At 34.7% G+C, this 23341-nt stretch overlaps 2 protein-coding genes and 1 long non-coding RNA gene across 3 annotated transcripts; 2 read left to right on the forward strand and 1 right to left on the reverse strand.

The window, feature by feature from the left end:
• Nucleotides 1-1001: 1001 nt before the first annotated feature.
• On the reverse strand, nucleotides 1002-11647 carry LOC121240260. The gene is made up of 2 exons (XR_005935501.1): nucleotides 11603-11647; nucleotides 1002-1041 (listed from the first exon to the last, which is right to left on the reverse strand). It is a non-coding gene; the product is annotated as an uncharacterized LOC121240260 (long non-coding RNA).
• Nucleotides 11648-13458: 1811 nt separating this feature from the next.
• LOC121241013 (putative disease resistance RPP13-like protein 1) lies at nucleotides 13459-17161 on the forward strand. The gene has a single exon (XM_041138582.1). It carries the CDS (start codon nucleotides 14019-14021, stop codon nucleotides 16032-16034), a length of 2016 nt encoding a protein of 671 aa, XP_040994516.1. The 5' UTR covers nucleotides 13459-14018; the 3' UTR covers nucleotides 16035-17161.
• A 1680-nt stretch (nucleotides 17162-18841) lies between these two features.
• On the forward strand, nucleotides 18842-21717 carry LOC121240908 (DDT domain-containing protein PTM-like). The gene is made up of 3 exons (XM_041138430.1): nucleotides 18842-19897; nucleotides 21222-21513; nucleotides 21632-21717. The coding sequence occupies exons 1-3, from the start codon at nucleotides 18842-18844 to the stop codon at nucleotides 21715-21717; spliced, it is 1434 nt and encodes a 477-aa protein (XP_040994364.1).
• The last annotated feature ends 1624 nt before the right edge of the window (nucleotides 21718-23341 follow it).

Here is a 23341-nt window from a genome sequence, read left to right on the forward strand (position 1 = left end):
TACAGAACCGTGGGTTGTGAGCCTCGTTTGCCGTGAGAAGGGCTTTCGTGGGTTGGCCGAGAGAAGGGCTTTCTTGGGTTGTGGTTTTTGGATTGTTTACGGCGAGATGAGTCCTGAGAGAGAGAGGTTAAACAGCGAAGGTGATTTCCAAGTGAGCTCGAGAGAGAAATCGACTAAGGAAGAGAGAAAGAGAGAACGAAATGAGAAGGTGAAAAATAAATAAATTTTTTATGCAACCAGTTACGTAAGGATTTCCCAACCGATTGTAAGTAGAGTTTTTCTTTTTCTTATTAGGCCGATAATGAAAAAATATCATCATTGAAGGTCTTATCATCTTACTAATTTGTTATCAATAAAGCACTTGATGTCGGACCTTGATTCTCATCTTTCATCTTTTCCAAGACAACGTCCATGAAATTAGTCCTACTGCGCGCTTTCCTTGGCATGCATTTCTTTTATGGTAGGCCCTATCATGCCATGTGAACTTAGATTCTCATATCTCTAGTTTTACTATATAACCTCTATTATACTCTATATTTTTTTAATTTTTTTAATTTTTTAATATTTTTTTTTAAATTTTTTTGAGTTTATTTTTTTATATAATTTTAAATTTTCTATTCATTATTCATATAATAAATATTTAATAAAAAAAATAATAAAAATTAAAAAAAAAATATAGAGTGTAGAGTATTAAGAGATTGTGAAGATTATTTGCTTTTCCAAAGGCAACGTCCATTAAATTAGCGAGTTTTGTTACACAATTTTCACCACACTTCACATTTTACACTTTTTTAATTTTTTAATTTTTTTTTTAAATTCTTTTTTTGAGTTTATTTTTTTAAAATTATTTTAAATTTTCTATTCATTATTTATATAATAAATATTTAATAAAGAAATAATAAAAATTAAAAATATGTGAAGTATAAAGTATTAAGATGTTGTAAAGATTTATTGTAAATTAGCAGCAGTGGCAGCTTTAATTTCTTGTCATTTTCTTTCTGGGTAGGCCCTATTGTACCATGTGAACATAGATTTCCATGTCTCTTTTCCGAAGACAACGTCCATTAAATTAGCAGCAGTGGCAGCTTTAATATCTTGTCCTTTTCTCTTTTAGCAGGCCTATTGTACATGTGAACTCGAATTTAGTACCACTGCTTTTTCCTTGTCATTTCTTTTTCCACCAAACCCACTACTATGATTCATTTCTCCGAACTGAAAAATAATTGCAGTCATAAAGAGACACTGTTTTTCAAAACAAAAATAAAAGGTATTTTATAAAATAACAATATTGTTTTATAATCTTATTTTCTTAAAAGAGGAATATAAAAATTTTATATAATAAATTTTATAAATTGACATCAATTCATGTAATTATCAGATATAGTTTATAATAAAAAAATAATTACAATTTACCATATCATAAATTATCAGATATAGTTTATAATAAAAAAATAATTACAATTTACCATATCATATTAAATTACGTTAAATATATAAATTTATATTTATATATAAGAGCTCGCAGTTCTCTTAAGTAAATTTGGTAAGAAAAATGAGTGTTTTTTTATATTTATTTATATATGATTAATAAAATGATCCTTCGATGATTAGTAAACTATATATGATTTAAACTAAGTCGGAAAAAACAAAATGGTAGACTTCATGAATCCTTGATAAGTCATATTAATATATATATATATAGTTAGATTTTTTTAATTAAATAAAATAAATTATTCTGAGTATTTTAAATAATAATGTGATGCGAACACTCACTTAAATAGAACTATGAAAAATATTATTCATCTTCCTAATTCTTATTATCTCATGATGTGATATTAGATAATTTAATATTATTTATTATATTTCATTTGTGAACCTAGGAATGTTACCCGCCCCTACATGGCGGGGTGGGATGGGCAGGGGGCCCAAATTTCTGGGCCATTTTAGGCCCATAAAAATAGAAATTTTATTTTTTCAAAAAAAAAAAAAGAAAGAGTTTAAAAAAGAAAAAAAATTACATGAATAAAAATAATATATACATACACAATTTTATATAATTAAGACTCTAATGAAGTATTACTATTACTATAGAATACAAGTCTACTACCTAATAAACTAATAAATAATAATAATAACTAAGTTATTACAAAAATAAAATGTAAAGTCTAAACAATTACAAAATTACAAAGAAAAAAGTGTCCAAGGGACATTATATCAACATTACAAAATTACAAAGCAAATACATAATACATACATCTGATTCAAATTTTAATATTCTAATAAATTAATAATCTAAAAAAAGAGGCGAGCTGTTTGGATATTTGACTGTGACATTTGGGGCAGCCGGATGGGTAGTTTTTTACTCTTTTGAGACTTGAGCACATATTCATATTGCAGTGGAGGTAGACATCATCTGAATCGTCTCATGTGTTGCTACAACAATTAATACTAAGATTAATACTGATAAAATTGAAATGAATATAAATAAATCAAAATAATAAAATAAAAACAATAATTACAAGATGGTCCAGATCTAGACTGATCACCACCCTCTTCATTGGTCTCTTTAAAATCTAAAACATCCGGAACATAAATATAATTTCCCATCGTCCAACTATGGAGGCATTGAACTCTGATCAATGCCTCCACAGTTGTAGGAGACAATGAACTACGGAAAGAATCTAATATGCGCCCTTCGGTACTAAAGGCAGACTCCGAGGCAACAGTGCTAATAGGGATGACCAACATACAACGGGCAATCTCAGAAATGATAGGATATTTCTTTGATGCTGCTTTCCACCATCCTAATATGTCAAAATCATCATCTTCTTGAATAAGATCCGTTGACAAATAATTGTCTAACTCTGAAACCACCTCCGTAGATTGATGAACTAGTGTGGGATTATGTGTGAGGGTCTTAGTCTATGCCAATCTACGCTTCTTTATTGCCTTGGTGTCTAGAGGAGGTGTTAGGGTAGGTGTAGGTGTAGTAGATGCAGTACCACCCTTAATTGCATTAAACTCATCATAAAATCTATAAAGGGTATCTCAGGCCATCTCACCAATAAGATCAGTCCATGCCTGATCATACGCAAGTCTCAAACCATATAACATGCCTAAAATTTTTAGACGGGAATCAAGAATAGTAACCACATATAACAAAATATTTAGTCTAGTCAAATCTCCCCAATACTTGTCATATTTGACCCTCATGATCAATGTCATCCCCCTCATCCTTAGATTGGACCCCTACACATGTCGTCTAATTCTTCTTTCATCCTACATATTTATTGACAAAATTCATAAGATGTAGGGAGCAAAGAAGCAGATAACTTCAACGTGACATCGTAAAAAAGCCCAAGAAAATCAACAAATATAGCAACTACCTCTCAATCATCATCATTAGGTATTCCTAAACCCCCATGCTCATCAAAGTATTTGACATATTGAATGTCTTCATCACCCAATAATTGAAAGGCTGTCTTATATTCTTGGGCCGCCTGCAACATCAAGAAGGTTGAGTTCCATCTTATAGGAACATCAGTACAAAGACCCTTCTTTGATGTTATGTCCACAATCTTCGAGGTAATCTTGAATTTCTCCAATCTAGAAGGAGAATACCTCACAAATTTCACAGCCAGTCTAACTCGTGCAACTGAGTTATCAACATTTTTTAACCCCTCAGTCACAATTAGATTCAAGATATGTGCAGAATATCTAACATGCAAATATTCACCACTCAAGAATATCTTATTTGCCTCTCTAAGACAAGCCTTCAGATACCCCAAGGCAACATTATTAGACGAGGCATTGTCAACCGAAACTGTCAAAACCCGTGTCAACCGCCACTCTTTTATTGAGGCCTCTAAGGCCTTCCCAATCGTCTCATCCTTGTGATCAGTTATTTGACAAAACTTAATAATCTTTTTATGAAGAATCCAATTAGAATCAATGAAATGGAGAGTCAAATACATAGAATTAAAATTTTGGATAGAAGTTCAAGTATCGGTAGTGAGGCAAACTACCAAACATGCCAATTGGCCCCTCAAAACATCTTTATCTTTCCAATATATCTTTTTAATATCCTTTGCCACAGTGTGGCGAGAAGGAAGCGTAAATCTAAGTTCGAATTTTTGGACAAATTCTTGGAACCCTCTCCCATCCACAAACTGAAAAGGTAGCTCGTCCATGATAACCATACGAGCTAACTTCCTTCTACACTCATCAGTATTATACTTTGTAAACCCCTTCATCGTTGGACTCCCACTACTCCCATCCGCCATTTTTTTCAGTCCAATTTCTAGTCTAGATTGACTCTTTTCCAGTAAGGATCTTAATATTGGACTCTTCTAGCATTATTCTTCTAAATAGACATTTAACTGGGACGTACCATGTTTCCTATAGTGACATCCATATATTTTCCCACAATAATTACATTTAGCTTGAGGGTTATTGAGGTCACCACCCTCTAGTTTGGTAAAGTGAGACCAAACTACGGAAACAGTTTTCTTGTTTTATGTGGGTTTGGAGGGGGGTAAGGTGTATTCCCACTCCCAGGGGTTGGAGTAGGGTTAGGTTCTGGGGCAGGGGTACTAGTAGGGGCAGGGGTACTGGTAGGGGTAGGAGAGCTATCAGTGAAATCCCTTTGAGAAGACATTCCTAATTCCACAACATAATAAAAAATTATAAAATCATTCAACACACGACATAAGAAAATCATAATAATACACTACATGAAAAAACAAGGCAAAGTGCAAAGCCAACACAATTTAGGGGTTTCAATTGAAACCTCTAACTCAACATTTATTAATATAACATTAAAATATTAAATGATAGGCTTATAAGTGAAACATTATAAATAGTTTCTAATCATTTAATACAACATGAGAGGATGATGAGAGGATGATATTAAAATGGATGATGAGTAGTATTACTTTATTATTAAATAAATAATCCCACTTATCATTCATTTATCCTCACACACTACACCTATTTTTTTTTTCATTTTTCGTATAACAAGTAATCAAGTATGAAAACAACTCAATTAGTTTAAAAATAATAAAACTAAAAAAACCTACAACTAGTTTACAACTATTTTGTAATTCTATTTAAAATAAAGAGTAATTATGTAAGATTGAATAAATTGAAAATTGAGGGGTTTCAACTGAAACCCCTAACTCAATTTAGGGTTTAAGGGGTTTCAATTGAAACCCCTAACTCAATTTAGGGTTTCAGATTGAACCCCTGAATTGATTTAGGGGTTCAATCCGAAACCCTAAAATTTAAGGGGTTTCAATTATTCAATTTGAAACCCCTAAATTGAAAGAATGGGTTTTGGATTATACAAAAAAAATAAAAACAAAAACAAGCAAACAAACAAACACACGAATCAAACACATGCACAAATTTCTCCACAGCACACAAATTCACAATTATTCCCATCCTCCATCTCCGATTCAACCCAACATTCCTCTAATCTCCAATCCAAAACTAAAAAAAAAAAAAAAAATCTAGGGTTTCGGATTTCTTACCTTTGAGTAGCGGCGAATTTGAAGTGAAAAATAACTTTAAGTTTGCATGAGTAAACGACGGACTGACGGTGGAGTGACTGGAAAGTGGAAATTAGAAATCTCGTACTTGTGCTGCTCGTGCAGTCGTGAGGGACAGAGAGAGAGAATAGTTCGAATGAGAGAGACTGAGAGAGCGCGAGAGACACAGAGAGATTGAGATTCGAGATAGAGAGAGTGAGAGAGGAGAGTGCAGAGTGAGAGAAGAGAGTTCGAGAATGGCTAAGGGAGAAAGTCGCGGGGAGGGGGGGAACCTTAACTAAAAGTGAAACGGCGCCATTTCACTTTTAGTGCAGCCTACCTAAATTCTAAAAGTGAAACGGCATCGTTTTGTCCATGACAAAACTGTGTCGTTTCACTTTATTTATGGAGTTTTTATATATATATATATAATTTTAATTATATATATATAGCGGGGCGGGGGAAAAGCGGAGCGGGGCTTCGCCCCCTCCGTCCCCCGCCTCCGCAACTGTCCTGGGGTGCGGGCGGGGGGCCCCGCACCCAGCTTGAGCGGGCCAAAACCCCCGCCCCGCATGGGGGGGCGAATGGGGAGGGTCAGCAGAGTACGGGACCCTGCTGCCTACCCCCATGTGAACCTATCATCTAATGTCATATCATGAGATGATAAATATAATTTTTTTGTATAAAATATTAAAAATTCTGTTGATTATTTACGCAAAAAGCTCTCATTTTGACACTCATTTGGTTAGTTTTTGTTTTTTATGATTTTGTTGTGAATTAATCTGTAATAATTATATTTGTTTATAAATGAAAACCAAGCTTTCAAAAGATTAAATGAAGGATTCCAGTAGGAGAGAGACAGAGCTGGGACAAAACACACTACTTTGATTCCTTTCTCGGTACTGAAAAATTATAGCAGCCATAGAGAGACAATGTCTTTTACAACATAAATAAAAGGTATTTTGTAAAATAACAATATTGTTATAATCTTATTTTATTAAAAGAGGAATCTTTAGTCTACTTAAAAATTTTATACAATAAATTTTATAAATTGACATCAATTTATTATGTGATCTGTTATATATATTTTATAATAAAAATATATTTATAATCTAACGGATCAGATTAAAATATATATTTTGAATCACATTAATTTACAATAAAAATTATTATTTTTTATATAATTACTATCTATGATTAGCTAGTGATGCCATAAGATATTTTGTAGTTAATGTTTAAAGGAGCTAAACTTATTAATTATTTTAAATTTTATTAAATAATATATCATTGATTTATGCTGAGATGACGAGGTCGGTCCAATAGCTCATAAAAATGCCAAGGAAAAGAGAGATTAGATTACACCATGTGAACTTTGATTCTCATATCTCTTTTCCTTGGCATTTTTATTGTAAGGCCGATGATGAAAAAATATAATCCTTGAAGGTTTTATCATCTTACTAATTTATTATCAATAAAGCACATGATGTCGGAACTTGATTCTCATCTCTCATCGTTTCCTTGGCATGCATTTCTTTTATGGTAGGCCCTATTGTATATATACCATGTGAAGTTGATTAATTCTCATCTTTTCCAATGGCACGCAATTAGTACAGGTACTATTGCTTTGCTTTCCTTGGCAATAAATTCTTTTTTGGTAGGCCCTATTATTATATATAAAGCTAATTTTAAAGGAATTAGGGACACATAAATCAATCATGCATATCTATTCATTCGAGTATATATCAATCCTTTTCCTCAAAAAAAAAAAAAAAAAAAAAAAGTATATAATCAATCTTATATATATTTGTAGGTATATTTTCAAAGAGTGCGGCTATACATCAGCCGCACTTTTCGCACACTACACATATGATTTTTTTTTTTAATTTAACAGATAGATGTGCTGCAACTTTCAGGCTGATGTGAATAATTTTTCATTTCCAAAACTATTCACATTCCATTTTCTAAGGCCTGTTTGTATGTTTCAGTTTTTTGCAAAGACACGGGAGGAAATATATAACACCATGTTTTGTTAGCGAGGTTTTGTTAATTTTTTTGAACAAATTTGAAATGCTCTTTTATTTTTTTTATGAAAAATAGACTTTATTTATTTATAAAAATAAAATTACAACTGTGACCTGATTAATACAGGTATGAAAATATTCTTTTATTGAGTTTTGTAAAGGTGTATATGAAAATTTGATTTTTTTTAATATATAAATTTTTTAAAATTGTTTAAAAATAATATTTAAAAAAAAAAATTAGAAATGCTAGAGACCAGATGTCGCGCCAAGAGAAAATTTACACCATTCAGTGATATTATGCCACATGCTTTCTCGCAGTCAAAAAATAGAACCGACTGCAACTAACCTCTCCCATACATCTCCTCCAGTCCTCTGTCTCTCTCTTTCTTCCCTCTCTCTCTCATAATAATATAAAATTAAAAAAAATAGTAATTGTTTAGTTCCTTAAATAATATGTTCAGTAAATTCGGATAACGAACCTATGAAAGAACTTTTGTGCTTATGGAACTTCTGTCTGATTGGTCATTGTGGTTAATTACTTTTGTTGTTAAACTACCTTAATATATAATTTTACATATATAAGATTTCCATATAAGTGCTCCCAGTTCTCTTCGTACAGAAGTAAACTTAAGTCCTATTTAGATGTAGAAATAATTTCATTTCAGCTCATCTCATTTTATTATTATAATTTTTATAAATTCTCATATAAAATATAATAAATAGTTCAATTTTTTTAAATATCAAAATAATAATAATATTAAAAAAATAATATTCTAATAATATTTTATTCAATTTTCATATAAAATCATCTCATCTCATTTTAATATTTAAACGGTTACTTAGTAAGAAAAATGAGTGCTTTTTATATTTCTTATTTGTTTGGTGATCAAGGCTCAAAAATTAGTGGTCATTGAATTAACCGGGTGTAATCGGGTGGTGTTGGACCGTTGGTACAGGAAAGGTTTTAATTTAATTTTATATAGATAAATATTTTTTTCTTGAAAAAGGTATTATTAGAGAGAATACCTTCAAATCGATCGGACTGCCTAATCCCAAATAACAACTCCCAAATAATAGCCCTCCACGTAAGTAGTCCAATTTATATATCCTACACCCATCCTACAGAAGATCAAAAACCCTACAAAAAGCTTCCAAGTCCTCATCACGTCTCCCAAGTCCTCATCGTGTTCCAAATTGACCAGACCCAGAGACAAACCCCTTCGTCTTCCACCCTTCGTCATGTCGCCCTTCGTCTTCCACTCTAACCAAACCCAGCGAATACCTTGTCGCGACAGACTAATTTCCTGCCGAGCCACGACGGGCTAAAAACCAAGGGTCATGAAGTCTTGAATGACGGACTGATTTCGAAAATACCTTGCCGAGCTACAACGGGCTGTTTCTTGGCAAGCCACGACGGATGGAGATCGACCCACTCAGCCACGATGGACTAATTTTGCAGCCCCCAATCACCCATCCCAAACCTAGGGTCTTGAACGACGAACTAATTTTGCGGGCCCTTATCGTCGTTCACCCTCACACTGCATGATTTTTGGTTATGACTTTTAAGAGTTTTACGATTTTTGGGGTTTTTTTGCCATTAACTTCATCCTGATTATGGCACCAAGTGTCGTTCTTTATGGTCTTGTCAGTGCCTTGTTTTTTTGCCATTAACTTCATCCTGATTTTCTCCCCTTGTTCACCCTTGACATAGAGACCCCATAACCCTTCTCTCTGTTCATCCATCGTTGCTCGACGCCGCAAAGCTATAGAAATCCACCCATCATTGTTATGTTGGTGCTCATCTGGGGTCTTGTGCTCAAACCATGGATGCAGGTCTCCTCGAACCACAACTAGGATGTTAAAGGGACCCCACGTACTAAGCAATATTAGACTGTGGAGAAGAAAAAGTATTAGTTCCGACTCGTGATTCAAATTCGTAATTTCTGTAAAATAGCCTACCTGAGAAACTAAAATATTATGTTTTTTAATTTTAAGAGTTTTGTTTCAAGTTTATAGCAATTGGTGATTTCTGTAAAATAGAATACACGGACTGACTGGGTAGGACGACGAACTGGCTATGTCGAACTGCTAGTGATGGTCTAGTAGTGGTGGCAACGGCTGGTGGAAGCAACAAGCCCAACTCGTCTAGTAGAAAATGGAAGGGGAAACAATTCATTCGTAGGGCTTTTAATTCTAGCTAGCAATCTCATGCAGTGCTCCTCATGGCTTTAACTTATGCAATGCTGAGATGGAACCTTATTATTGGAGTTTGTTAAAGGGCTAAAAACAGTCTGACCGTTCCAAAGCATTTCTCATTATTAGATCATGAATAATGATAGTTGTCTATCTCTATCGACAATAGATTCCAATACAATTTTTTTTTTTTATTTGATAATTAAGGAAGTATTTTTTTATGATTTTTTTAAATGTTTAAGGGTATAAAGAAATAAATGACAAAAAAAACCAATGACCTTATCGAGAGAAACCCTAATTCTTAGGGTGTAGCCTGACTCTTAGATCATATATATATATATATATATATATGTATGACAATGCAAAGGTGCCTACCAAATGTTTCCACTAAATCTGCAGACTAGTACAAATAATTTTTTTATTTTTATTTTTGTTAATGTAAAAATGAGTGTATTGACATATTCTTGTGAAAATCAAAATTGTATTGTAACAAGTGTTGACAAAGTGAAAAAGGGGGGTCAACTAAATCAGAGAGTTCGCTCGACTTCGCTGGACAATTCGCTCGAGCGAACTTCAAGTTAGAGAGTTCGTTCGACATGGTTGACACTTCGCTTGAGCTACATTCAAGCTAGAGAGTTCGCTTCACAATTCGCTCGAGCCACATTCAAGTCAGAGAGTTCGCTTGACTCGGCTTGACACTTCGCTCGAGCAAACTTTAAGTCAGAGAGTTCGCTCGACTACGCTCAACACTTCGCTCGAGCTACATTCAAGTCAGAGAGTTTGCTTGACTCGACTCGACACTTCGCTCGAGCGAAATTCAAGTCAGAGAGTCTGCTTGACTACGCTCGACACTTCGCTCTAGCCAATGTTCTAAAAACCTAATTTCCTTAGGTTTGAGTGCCTCTTTCTTGGGAAGTATAAAAGGAAACTTTTTGTTCATTCTTGGTGTGGCAAATTAGAGCTAAAATAGAGCCCCATTTCCAAGAGCATTTGGGAGAAACTTTTCCCCTATTAAAAGTTGAATCTCTTAAAAAATATGTCACAACCAAATCACACTCAAGATATAAACACAGTTGAGTCCATTGGAGTGGACGTGTTCATTGGCTGGAAGGTTTTCGGAACTGTTGTTGCTGCAGAGATTGAGAGGTTCTCATGGAATATTATAGAAAAATCAGAGTTCCGGCACTACATGTGTGTAGAGATCGAGTGGGTCACTCGTGGTGTTGCAATCTAAGTTTAGGAACTTCAAAAGTTTTGTGAGTATCTCTAAATTGGTTGTAACAATTAAGGTTTCTATAGTGGATTTGAGTTGGTGTCTGACACTCGGAGTGATTTTAGATTTTGAAGAGGTTCTTCAAATGAATTTCTACTTCGTGACCAAATCTCTGTGTTGATTAATTGTGTGATTTGTTTTATTGTTTAATTGCTTACTTGTCAATATTTTTTATTAGACCAAAAAAATCGAACTATACCTATTCACCCCCTCTAAGTGTTGCGTTAGCCCTATGCACTGATACAATACCGGGTGACACATCTTAACGCATAATTTTTTATTTTGAAAAAAAGTTGAGTCTCTCGTTAAGAAAATAATTTTTACGTGATCTCAAATAATTATGTCGTTCTGACTCTAGGCATCGGATTATGTTTCCGCTTTCCCGTAAAGAGGACATGGAGGCAATGGCCGTGACATGGCTCCTTGCTGGACGACATCAAACAGTTTAAAGCGGTCACCTCCTTGGTCTTGCCAAAGAACAATGGTCCATGTGAAGTTTGATTCCATTTCTTTCTATTATGGTAGGCCCTATTATACCATGTGAAGTTGATTAGTTCTCATCTCACTTTTCCAAAGGCAACGTCCACGAAATGAGTACCACTGCTTTTTCCTTGGCATTTCTTTCCCCACCAAACCCATGCACTGCTTTGATTCCTTTCTCAGTACTGAAAAATAATTGCAGTCATAAAGAGACAATGTTTTTCAAAACATAAATAAAAGGTATTTTGTAAAAGAGTAGTGCAGAGAGATGTAGCCCGAAAGTCCACCGAACAGGTAAAAATATTTTTTTTAATTTTATTTTATGTATTTTTTTAATCATCATAAATATTTATAAAAAAGATAAAAAATTCACAGTATCATTAAAAAATACTTCCTTAATCACTAAGTAAAAAAATAAAAAAAAATTCCGAGACACATTTTCAGACTACATTTTCGAGACATTTAACATTTCTGTTTGTGAAATAACAATATTGTTATAAGCATACAATGATGAATGTTCAGGATATCAGTTATTTTCGAACCAATTGAATATTCACTGTATTATCGTGATTAGTGTTTTTTTAACAATAATTATTCATGAGGAATTAGAAAAAGGAAAAGAAAAATTATCATCAACTCCTGCTCCTCTCTACTACTCCTACAATATATATTTGGTTTATTTTTGTCTAATTTCTATCCAAAATTTCCTTCCAGATTGAAAATATCAAATTATATATCGTTTTATGGCTGAGAAATGATTTTAATACTTCAAATATCATCTCTCAAATGATAATTTTGGAAGCACAACTCCTTATACCAAGTGGCTATGTACTTCCTTTGCTATAAAGCTATTTTAAAAGGAATGGACAGCTGAAATTGCAATAAGAAATTGAAGACAAAGTTGTAGTATTGATAGATGGAGACATTGAATACATTTTCTCAAAAGGAGTCCTTGACTCCTTGGCATTAGATGATGATGATCAACAAGGATCTGTTGGCGTATTGCTCTCAAGCTGGATTATAATTGAGTGAGTAATACTACGTATCATCGTAGAGTGAATAAGTGCCGTACAAATATTTTAAAAAATAGTAAGATTTATTATTAAAAAATTAATTATTTTTTCACATAGATCTCATATTTATTTAATTTTTTAAAAATAATAACATGACACTTATATACCGACTATATCTATTATTTCTCTAATTAAATTATCTAAATAAATAAATAAACGGAGAGGGGACGTCAATGCATTAATTCTTGTATTCCTTCCACCACATGCGAGCTTGGCCCACTGAAAAGGAAGGCCATTCCCAACTTGAATTTCCAGTCTTTTTTCATTTTAAAGTCTATTTTTTTTTTTTATTTAGAGAAATATCATTGATATTAATGTTGGGATATTTTCTTCGGAGACTCAGAATTTGGAGCTAAGGATTGTGACGTAATTTTAGCTAATTAAAATTTACAATAATTTGTTACATTAAGCATCGGTATATAAATTTGTTAAGTTACAATAATTAAGTTAAAGGAATTTTATATTATTTCTCATTCCTTTGTGAATATATTATGTGTATATTTTAATATTTTGTATTTCAAAATGAATTTAATTTAGGTTGATAGATGGATTTTATGTATTTTAATATATAGATGGTTGGAAATTAGGAAAATAAAAAATAAAATGTATTTAAAAAATAAATATTGCATTAACTAAGTAGATTAAAAAAATATTATTTTATCATTTTAGAAAATGAGATGACTAATCCAATAATTCAAGTTTTATAAAAAAAATAAAAAATATTTTCCAGTTGAACAATGATATAATGACAATTATTTCAGAATTTTATACCAATTTTTTTCATTAATAATGAGATATAACATGGACCAAATTAGGCCTTGCTTTATTTGTGCAGAGATGAGGGTCCAATAATAATACTCATTGACTTGACTTGGTGCAATCAGATGGTGTCGGATCAATGCAGTAGGCTGTTTCCTCCACATATACTCATTGCCAAATATTTCAGCTTGCAACCACATTTTACTCTTTGCTCTTTGCAATCTCACCTTTCTTCATTTGCTTTTTCCCCTTTCAAAGATTAAAACATGGCCGAATTAGTGGGAGGAACACTTCTCTCTGCCTTCCTTCAAGTATTATTTGATAGGATGGCATCTCAGGAGTTTGTTGATTTTCTAAGGGGAAGAAAACTCGATGATGGGCTCTTGGACAAGTTGAAAACGATATTGTTGTCCGTTGAAGTTGTACTTGAAGATGCCGAGGACAAACAAGTTACGAATCCTAGCGTGAAAAAGTGGCTTGATGAGCTTAAGGATGATGTCTATCATGCAGAGGACGTCTTGGATGAGATTGCTACAAAAGCCTTACAATTCAAATTAAATGCGAAACTTGGAATCAATATTGCAAGTAAGGTACGAAACTCCATCCATACTTTTTTTTTTTTAAGAAGATAGAAGTCCGGATAAAAGGGGTACTTGGGAGATTAGAAAATCTAGCAAGTCAACAGAATGTCATGGGTCTAGTCCAAGCTAGTACCGTCAGAAGGAAACCATCTGAAAGATTGCCCACTACTTCTTTGGTAGAAGATTCAGATATTTGTGGTAGAAATGATGATAAGGATGAAATAATTAATAAGTTACTTCTTGATGATGCTAGTGACAATAAGATAGGTGTGATTGCCATAGTCGGCATGGGGGGAATGGGCAAGACCACCCTTGCTCAGCTTGTATACAATGACAACAGGGTCCAAAAGCATTTTGACCTTGTAGCATGGGTTTGTGTTTCAGAGGAATTTGATGTGTTTAAAGTAATGAAAACAATCCTGGAAGCAATAACTTCTTCGACCAGTGATATTCAAGGTCCAAATCGGCTTCAACTTCAAGTAAATGAGAGATTGATGGGAAAGAAATTCCTATTGGTCTTGGATGATGTTTGGAATAGGAATTATACTGATTGGGAGATATTAAGCAACTCCTTTAAATCTGGGGCACAAGGAAGTAGGATCATCGTAACAACGCGCGATCTTGGTGTTGCATCAGTCATGCGTGCATTTGCAACCCATCATCTAAAGGAGTTACAAGAGGAGGATTGTCAGAAACTATTTGCAAGACATGCATTTCATGATGCTAACTCTATGAATTCAGGGTTTAAAGAGTTAGGTCGACAAATTGTAGAAAAATGTAAACGTCTACCTTTAGCAATAAAGCTAATTGGGGCTCTCTTGCGAGACAAAGTTGATGTTAGTGAATGGGATATGGTTTTGAATAGTGAGATATGGAGTTTGTCAAATGAAATTCTTCCTGCTCTAAGATTAAGCTATAAACACCTACCCTCATATATAAAACGGTGTTTTGCTTACTGTTCAATATTTCCAAAAGACTATGCCTTCAAGAAAGATCAAGTTGTTTTATTATGGATGGCAGAAGGTTTTCTCCATGAAACTGAAAACAGAACAATGGAACAAATTGGTGATGATTATTTTGTCACTCTTGTATCAAGATCATTATTTCAAAAGTCGAGTGAGGATGAGTTTAGCTTCGTGATGCATGATCTCATCAATGACTTGGCAAAATTTGTGTCTGGTGACTTTACATTTAGGTTGGAGGTTGATAGCCGTTCTCATCGTAATCTTAACAAGACTCGTCATGTGTCGTATGCTAGACAAAGTTATGAAAACTTTGAGAAGTTCGAGGCTCTTCAAGAAGCTACGCAATTGCGTACATTTTTGGCATTGCAATGGTATAAACTTTGTTACTACACAAGTAAAAAGTTGTTGCGTGATTTATTGCCAATGTTAAGTTGTTTACGGGTGCTCTCCCTATCTGACTACTGGTATAAGTTGGAGTTGCCAGAATCAATTGGAAAAATGACACAATTACGTTATTTGAACATTCATCATACGAAAATTATAAGGTTGCCTGATTCTGTGTGTAAGTTGTACAATTTGCAAACATTAAAGTTATCACGTTGTTTATATCTGGAACAATTGCCAAGAGACATGCAAAAACTCGTAAATTTACGCCATCTTGATTTGACTGAAACTGACTGCATAATGAAGATGCCAATACATATGGGCAAACTAAAATGTCTCCAGACATTAACCAAATTTGTCGTTAGCAAACGCACTGGGTGTAGCATTAGAGAATTGGGAGAGCTTGCAAATCTTCGAGGAGCACTTTCTATCTTGTATCTTGAAAATGTTGAATCTTTCAAAGATGCAGAAGGTGCATGCTTGAGGAATAAAATGGACCTTAAAGAGTTGGCATTAAACTGGAATAAAGGTTCAAATACTGAGATTTCAGAAAGTCAAAGAGATGTACTCAACGGTCTGCAACCACATATAAACCTGAAAAGTCTCACTATAAATGACTACATGGGTGGAAGTTTTCCAAATTGGGTAGGGGATCATTCCTTCCCTTATGTAACGTCTATTCATTTGGAAAACTGTAAATATTGTTGCAGCTTACCAGCACTTGGCAGCTACCCTCTTTACAAAACCTCTCTATTGTCGGTTTTGATGGAATTGTAGCAGTGGGTGAAGAGTTTTACGGAAGTACTACTGATTCTTCTTCTATTAAGCCGTTTGGGGCATTGAAAGTCTTAAAATTTAAGCAGATGTTGAATTGGGAGAAATGGTCTTCGTTTGGTGATGAAAATGAAGGAGGAGCTTTCCATCGTCTTGAGCAGCTTTATATTCGGAAATGCTCAAAGCTAACGAGAGATTTGCCCATTCACCTTCCTTCTTTGGGTATCCTTGAGATTACAGACTGTCCGAAGATGTTGACTTCACTCCCAAGGGCTCCAGCTATACGTCAATTGATGCTGTGCAATGATGAAGTGGATATGGGTGGTCTACCCTCTACATTAGAAACTCTTAAAATAAGCAATTGTAAGAAGTTGGGGCTCCCAACGAACTTGTACTACTGTTCATGCCTTGAATATTTGGTCTTTTTCAATTGTGATTCTCTCCTGTCCTTTCCAATGGATTTATTCCCAAATCTTAGGCATCTGGAATTTCGGCACTGTAGGAATCTAGAATCTCTTACAGTTGCAGAACAAGATCAACATGATTTAGTGGCCTTGTCGTCTCTAACTATCAACGAGTGTCCTAATTTTGTGTCATTTCCTGACAAGATGCACATGCTCCTTCCATCTCTTACTCAATTATGGATAGAACTGTGTACAAATATTGAGACGCTTCCAGAAGGGGGCTTGCCTTCCAGTCTGCATGAACTTTATATTTGGAATTGTGAGAAACTCGTTGAGAGTCGGATGGGGTGGAGTTTGCAAAATCTTGCCTCTCTTAGAAATTTGACAATTAGAGGCGGATCGAAATTAGATGTGGTGTCTTTTCCGGAGAAGGGGTTGCTTCCCACAAATCTGATCAGTCTGCAGATTGGGGAATTCCTAACTTTGACGTCGTTCGACAAGAATGGGTTTGAGAACCTCACCTCTCTTAAAAGTTTGTATATCTGTAACTGCCCAAAGCTGGAGAGCATGCCAGAAGAGTGGTTTCAATGCCTCACCTCACTTAAAAATCTGACAATCAGGAATTGTCCAAAGCTGGAGTACCGCATGTTAGAAGAGGGGCTTCAACACCTCACTTCCCTTTCTCTTCTAGAGATCGAGAATTGTCCTTTATTAACGAAGAGAAGGTGGTGGGAAAGAAGAAGAGGAAAAGAATGGCGGCGCAAGCTTGCTCACATCCCCAACAAAATAGTTGACGATGAATTGATTGAGTGAGCCAACCAAAAGTCTATGGGTACGTGAGGTATTTACTCTTTGATAGATGTTATACCATTATGATTTCGTTTAGCTTAATTTGCTTAGAGGCAGTTTTTTATGAATCACACACTACACCCTAATTTTGTGAAATTTTTTGAAAAATAAATATACCCTAATTTTTAATCATAATTTTATAAATATAGAAAATGACCACCCAAAAAAATTTATAATCCCCGTCATATGCTTTGCAAAATTTTATAAAATTCTAATATATTTAGAAATATCTCTCCAATTTTTTTCCTATAGTCCAAGAATTTTGCATAATTCCTATATATTATTTATTTTTAAGAGTGTAGTCTCACCAAAATTAAATCAAAATTAAGTTTAGGAAAAATAATAAATTTATTAATATAGATCCCAAAGTTTTTTGTTATACAATATTAGGCTTCTTAATGGCTGTTCATATGCACTGAAGTTTTTGCCTTGTGAAATTGTAACATGTTGGAAGCTGAGAAGAGTTGAGATGAGAAGCTGAGACATTAGCAGATAACAAGTGGAACTGGAATGCTAGACAACTTTCAGGATTTTGGAATGCTAGATAACGACGTTTGGCTTTATGTTGAAACTGTTCTTTATTTTTTATTTTTCATGATCTGTTGGATTTAAGTCGTTTGCTTGTTCGGATTGGATTTTGGAATGCTAGATACGACGTTTGGCTTTATGTTGCATTTTGCATATAAATAAGTTAAGAGTTTAAGGGGTTTGGATTCCCTCACTTGATTCAGAAATTCAATTATTGTGCTTTCAATCCCCCTCAAATTCTCCTCCGAATTGTAATGTTTCAAGTGATATAGACATATGAAGAAAATTGTCTCTATGAAGTGAATTCTATAATTCCTATCGAACAATTCTATCATAATAAATGAAGATTATAAGACCCACTTCCCGTGTCTTATAATCAAAGACTCTGGATGGAAGATCTTTTTCACATTGCCAACATCAATATATCAATGGATGGAAATTTCAGAATAAACAAAAAATACATTGTCCTTTGAATATGTGGCGGCAAGGAGATCTGCTCCAATGCCTGGTCCATCTTCGATTACCTTAAGAATGATATGTGGAGCAATGTCTTCCCCCAATATTTCCCACAAAGCTTCATTCAAGTATTCCCTAAACATTGTATAGCTTGTATACAAACTCCATTCAATAGCAACCACTGTTCTTCTCATTTTAACATCACTTCTAGTCCTTCAACCTGTGATGCCGCCACTTCCATCCCGGCCTATCTTTTTCAAGATTCCCACGATACCAGCAGCTGCCAATCTAGCAGCTCTACGGGTCACCGCATTGCATAACTTTACAATGAGCTTTCTAAACTTTAAAGGGACATCAGGAATCTGAAATGAAAAAGCCTACCGAGTAAACAAATCATCAAAGCACCAAGTGATCTATTTGGGCTATCATTCTTCCAAGGAAACAGAAACAATAAATGGATTAGTGGCGGTTCTACACCACTTCACTAATTCAGGTGAAATTTGTAACTGGCCCGTTTACATTTTCTATATATTTGTTTTAAAGGCTTCAGATGTTTTCTATAGTGAAATATTAATGGCTATCTACAAGCACTGGGAAATCCCTCTGAACTTGAATGAAGCTAGTAATTTCGACTCGCTGAACCATTCTGTATGCTCAAACATTCTTACTAAGAAGCAAAACCTGGCTTGTTTAATGCCCTCGGCACCACTGACATCTTCAGAAACAAATACAGTTAATAATGAGACTGATGATGTAAGAAAAGTGGATGAAACCTCTATTAGTGGATGCTCTGGTCATCTTGGCAGCGAGCTTTCAAAGCCTGTGAGCTTCGTAGGTTCTGTAATTGCCACAGAAAGTCCATATATAACTTCAGAAGGATCAGCTGGAGCCACACAATCAAATGCAGACATTCCGAATTTTCAAAATTTTGGGCCCCATGACTCAAATAGATCTGCTGAATTCTTAGCTCTGTCACAAGTACCGATAAAGCGCCCACGTTTGGGAGACAGTCCTCTGACGTCTGCCAGCATTGATGTCAGACTAGAAAATGCTATGGAATCTGCAGATCCTCGGCATTACACGTTTTCTATAACCACTAGAAAAGGGGACCCATCACAAGCAAATTGTCGGATTGGCTATTTGAACTACTACAGTTTTGCACAAACTGCCTCATTAGTTGCAGAGGACTTGATGCATAAATCATCAGAGAAAGTCAATGAAAACTCAATATTGTCTGAGGATGATATAATTTCAGCACAAATGAAGGCCATTTTGAAAAAGTATAACAAGTTTTGTTGGCCAAATATTCAGAGACTAAATGTAGATGCAAGAAAAGAGAAGTGTGGATGGTGTTTTTGGTGTAAAAATCCAACTGATGAAAGAGATTGCTTGTTTAAAATGTATTTGGGGCCTGTTCAGGAAGGTGTTAAAAATGATGTCTTTGGTCTTCAATCAAAAAAGAACAGGAGAGGCCATCTTGTAGATGTCATGTGTCATATTCTCTCCATTGAAGGTCGTCTGCAAGGGCTTTTGTTGGGTCCATGGCTGAACCAACATCATATCAAGTACTGGCATAAAAGTATTCTGAAGGCTTCTGATCTAGTGTCCATTAAAAATTTATTGCTCACAGTGAGTATCTTTTTCATTTTCTCTCTGTATTAGAAAATCAAACATGGGTTGTCAATCTGAATATTTGCCATGTAACTCAGACTTGGGCTGTGCCCTTGCCAGTTTTGAATGAAATATTCAATTGGTTATGAAACAAATATCCGTGGTGCAACTTCATTATAAATTTGCTGGGCCTTATGTTCAGTTTGACTGAATATATGCATCTTCAACTTTCAAATGTAGTCTTAGACTTGAACCCTACTTTCAAAATTTCTTCTAGCTTCTGTCCCTTTAGGCTGATGCTATCTCATTTGCGTGTTTCTTTTTCACGTGGGCCATATTTTTGTTTGGGGATTGGAGAGGTGTATTTGCCTTCCTTTTATTGGGTCCTTGGTTCTTGCCCCAGGTCTCAGGTGGCAATGGAAAAGGGTGGAATATTCCACAATGCAACTAAGCAAGTGGTAATCCGGATTTTCATTGACTGATACTGTAATGCTCCAATGGAAGGTCTAAATCACATGACTTATACTCTAAAAGTACTAGTCAATGATACAATTAGAATCTCATTGTAACTCTATAAAGAGCAAAAACTTCTTATTCCCAAGCAATGCGAGTTCCCATACATCACCTACCATTATTCTTATCATATAAGGTATAACAATCTCTCCTCATTAAATTTCCAACATCCTCGTCGGGCCAGTCCATCATAGGTGGCATGGCTAAAGTCCCATATTTCTAGTTGAGATAGGCTCTGATACCATTTGTAATGCCCTAATTGAAGTCTCAAACAACATGGCCTATACTCTAGAAGGACTAGTCAATGATACAATTAGAGCCTCATTGGAACCCTATAAAGAGCAAGAACTTCTCATTCCAAAACAATGCGGGATCTCATACACCACCTACCATTTTCCTTATTATATGGGGTATAACAATCTCTCCCTATTAAATTCTCGACATTCACGTCGGGCCAGTCCATCATAGGTGGCATGGCTGAAGTCCCATATTTTTTATTAGGATAGACTCTGATATCATTTGTAATGCCCCAATTGAAGTCCCAAACAACATGATCTATACTCCAAAATGACTAGTCAATGATACAATTGGAGCCCTATAAAGAGCAAAAACTTCTCATTCCAAAATAATGTGAGATCCCATACATTACCTACCCTTATCTTTATCGCATGGGGTATCACAGTTACTTGGTTGGGTTATTCTGTCCTTGGTTTGAATTTGGCACAAATTGTAACCTAAAAGTATCTTCTGACTGTGATAATTCAAAAGCTATTTGGTTTCATTCTATGATACTGTTGGGGTAATTTATGTTGTCATGGAATGTCTGCAGTTGGAATCAAATTTGCGTCCTCTTGCACTCTCAATTGAGTGGTCAAGACAGATGGATTTTGCTGTTACCATGGGTACTTCAGCTTCTCATGTTGTAATAAGTTCAATGCGTGCATCCTCAAAACAAGGGATTAGCCGAAAGAGGGTTAGGCCTTCAGAACCTGAGTCCAATCCTTCTTCAAATGCTGCTAGTGGATTGGGTATATTCTGGTGGAGGGGTGGTAGGCTTTCTCATCATGTGTTTAATTGGAAGGTTCTGCCTTGCTCCTTGGCTTCCAAGGCTGCCAGACAAGGTCTGCATATTTTCTTCTCTTTCTAGTATGTAATTGCAGTTAGATTGTTTAAACTGAATGATTATTCTGAATTTGTTTGAAGTTTAATATTCTGCTGCTGGGTTCACAAAGATACCAGGCATATTATATCCTGAGAGTTCAGAATATGTAAAGAGAAGCAGATTTATTGCTTGGCGAGCTGCTGTTGAGACGGCACTAGTGTAGGGCAGCTTGCTTACCAGGTATATTTCCCAGTAGTTCAATTTTATTTAGTATCAGATGTTTATGAGTTGCAATGGCCTTTGTTTTTTGATTTGATGTACCTGCATTTATGCACTTCTATTATCTTTAGAGGCGAAATCAGGGTGGGATTTACATACTTAGTTCGATTGAAGAACATATCAGTCTAATCTAGCAATACCCTTTCTGGACCATTATTACCTACATCTTCTCTTTATGCAACTAAAGTTGTATGACTTGACATGTGAAAGACATTTGTTTTAGATCTCTCAGTTTGGCTACTTTAGAAATTTTGTTTGTATTTTTTGTACTGATCTATTTTGCAAGAAATATTAAATGTATCAAAATGAAAGTAATAGTAATGTAGTTTTGGATTTGGATGGAATGGGCACCGGCCAGATGACATAAGAGTATAGATAAGACCCAAGGAAAAACCAAGCTACATCTGAGTTTATACTCTAAAATGTATGACCAATGTTACGGCTGGAGCACTTCAAAATCATTATAAACCGCAAGAACTTCTCCCTCTCAGGCAATGTTGTATCCCATTTATTTCCATTTCATACTGAATCTGGGGTATTGGGCCATTCAATACCATCATACTGAATTTGGGATATTACAGTATATCTGCAGTGTTACATGATATCTGGTATGCTCTTAGAAATAAGAACATGAAAGCAAATAATATTAAATGCCAAGCCTAATTTTTTTAGATCTAGCTTATGTCTGTTCATGAATCTGCTACCTTATCAAATGGAAATTTTCAGTCCACTAATTATGTCATGTTTACAGGTTAGAGAGTTTGATTTGAACATTAAGTGGGATGACATTGAAAACACACATCCTCTCCTTGCATTGGAAATTTTCAGTCCACTAATTATGTCATCTTTTGAAAAATTTCGAGGAGAAAAGAATTGCCCGCAAATCTAATGAGATGAAATTTGCAAAGCTTCTTGAGATTGGTAGAGTAAAAAAGATATCCCCCCAGAAAAGGGGATTTTCGTATTTGTTTTCAAAAGCGCAAAGATCTGAGTATTATCAGTGTCGGCACTGCAATAAAGATGTGCCGATCAGGTATTAAATATTCATTGTATTGCACGGACACACATATATAGAATATATATATATATATATATATATATATATATATGTATGCATGTTTTGCTGCTTATGAATTTCTTTCTCTGCACTCGATTCTTCTCCTTTGGAACTAGCTTGATGTTAGGATATTATATATATCATTCAATTTTGAGATAGAATTATTTTAAAGGCTTTAGTGGAAATCACATATTGCGGCAGTGTGGAAGATGGTCCCTACTACCTCATACTGTGTATTTGGAGGGAGAAAAATGATAGAAATTTTGAGGATTGAGATTAACGGACATTAGAGGAGCTCAGGACTTTCTTTTCGATACTTTCTTCCTGTTGATAGCTACAATTGATATCAATGGGCTTAGCCTTCATGATTTTCTTTTATCCTTTTCTACTTCTAGATAGGTGTTCCTCTTGTATACATCTTGTGTACCTTAGTTGTGCCTTTTGGACTTTTTAGTCAATGCACATATAGATACATATAGCAAGATAAGAAATAATGCCGAAAGAAATCAAA

Source organism: Juglans microcarpa x Juglans regia, chromosome 7S, assembly GCF_004785595.1.
Source record: "Juglans microcarpa x Juglans regia isolate MS1-56 chromosome 7S, Jm3101_v1.0, whole genome shotgun sequence".
NCBI classification, from domain to species: Eukaryota; Viridiplantae; Streptophyta; class Magnoliopsida; order Fagales; family Juglandaceae; genus Juglans; species Juglans microcarpa x Juglans regia.

What these genes read in the sequence shown, in the direction of transcription:
- LOC121240908 (XM_041138430.1), top strand. Translation starts at nt 18,842, where the DNA reads ATGGCTATCTACAAGCACTGGGAAATCCCTCTGAACTTGAATGAAGCT. An exon ending in TTAAAAATTTATTGCTCACA is followed by an intron (nt 19,898 to 21,221) that starts GTGAGTATCTTT and finishes GAATGTCTGCAG; the next exon opens with TTGGAATCAAATTTGCGTCC. An exon ending in TTCCAAGGCTGCCAGACAAG is followed by an intron (nt 21,514 to 21,631) that starts GTCTGCATATTT and finishes CAAAGATACCAG; the next exon opens with GCATATTATATCCTGAGAGT.
- LOC121241013 (XM_041138582.1), top strand. Translation starts at nt 14,019, where the DNA reads ATGGGTCTAGTCCAAGCTAGTACCGTCAGAAGGAAACCATCTGAAAGA.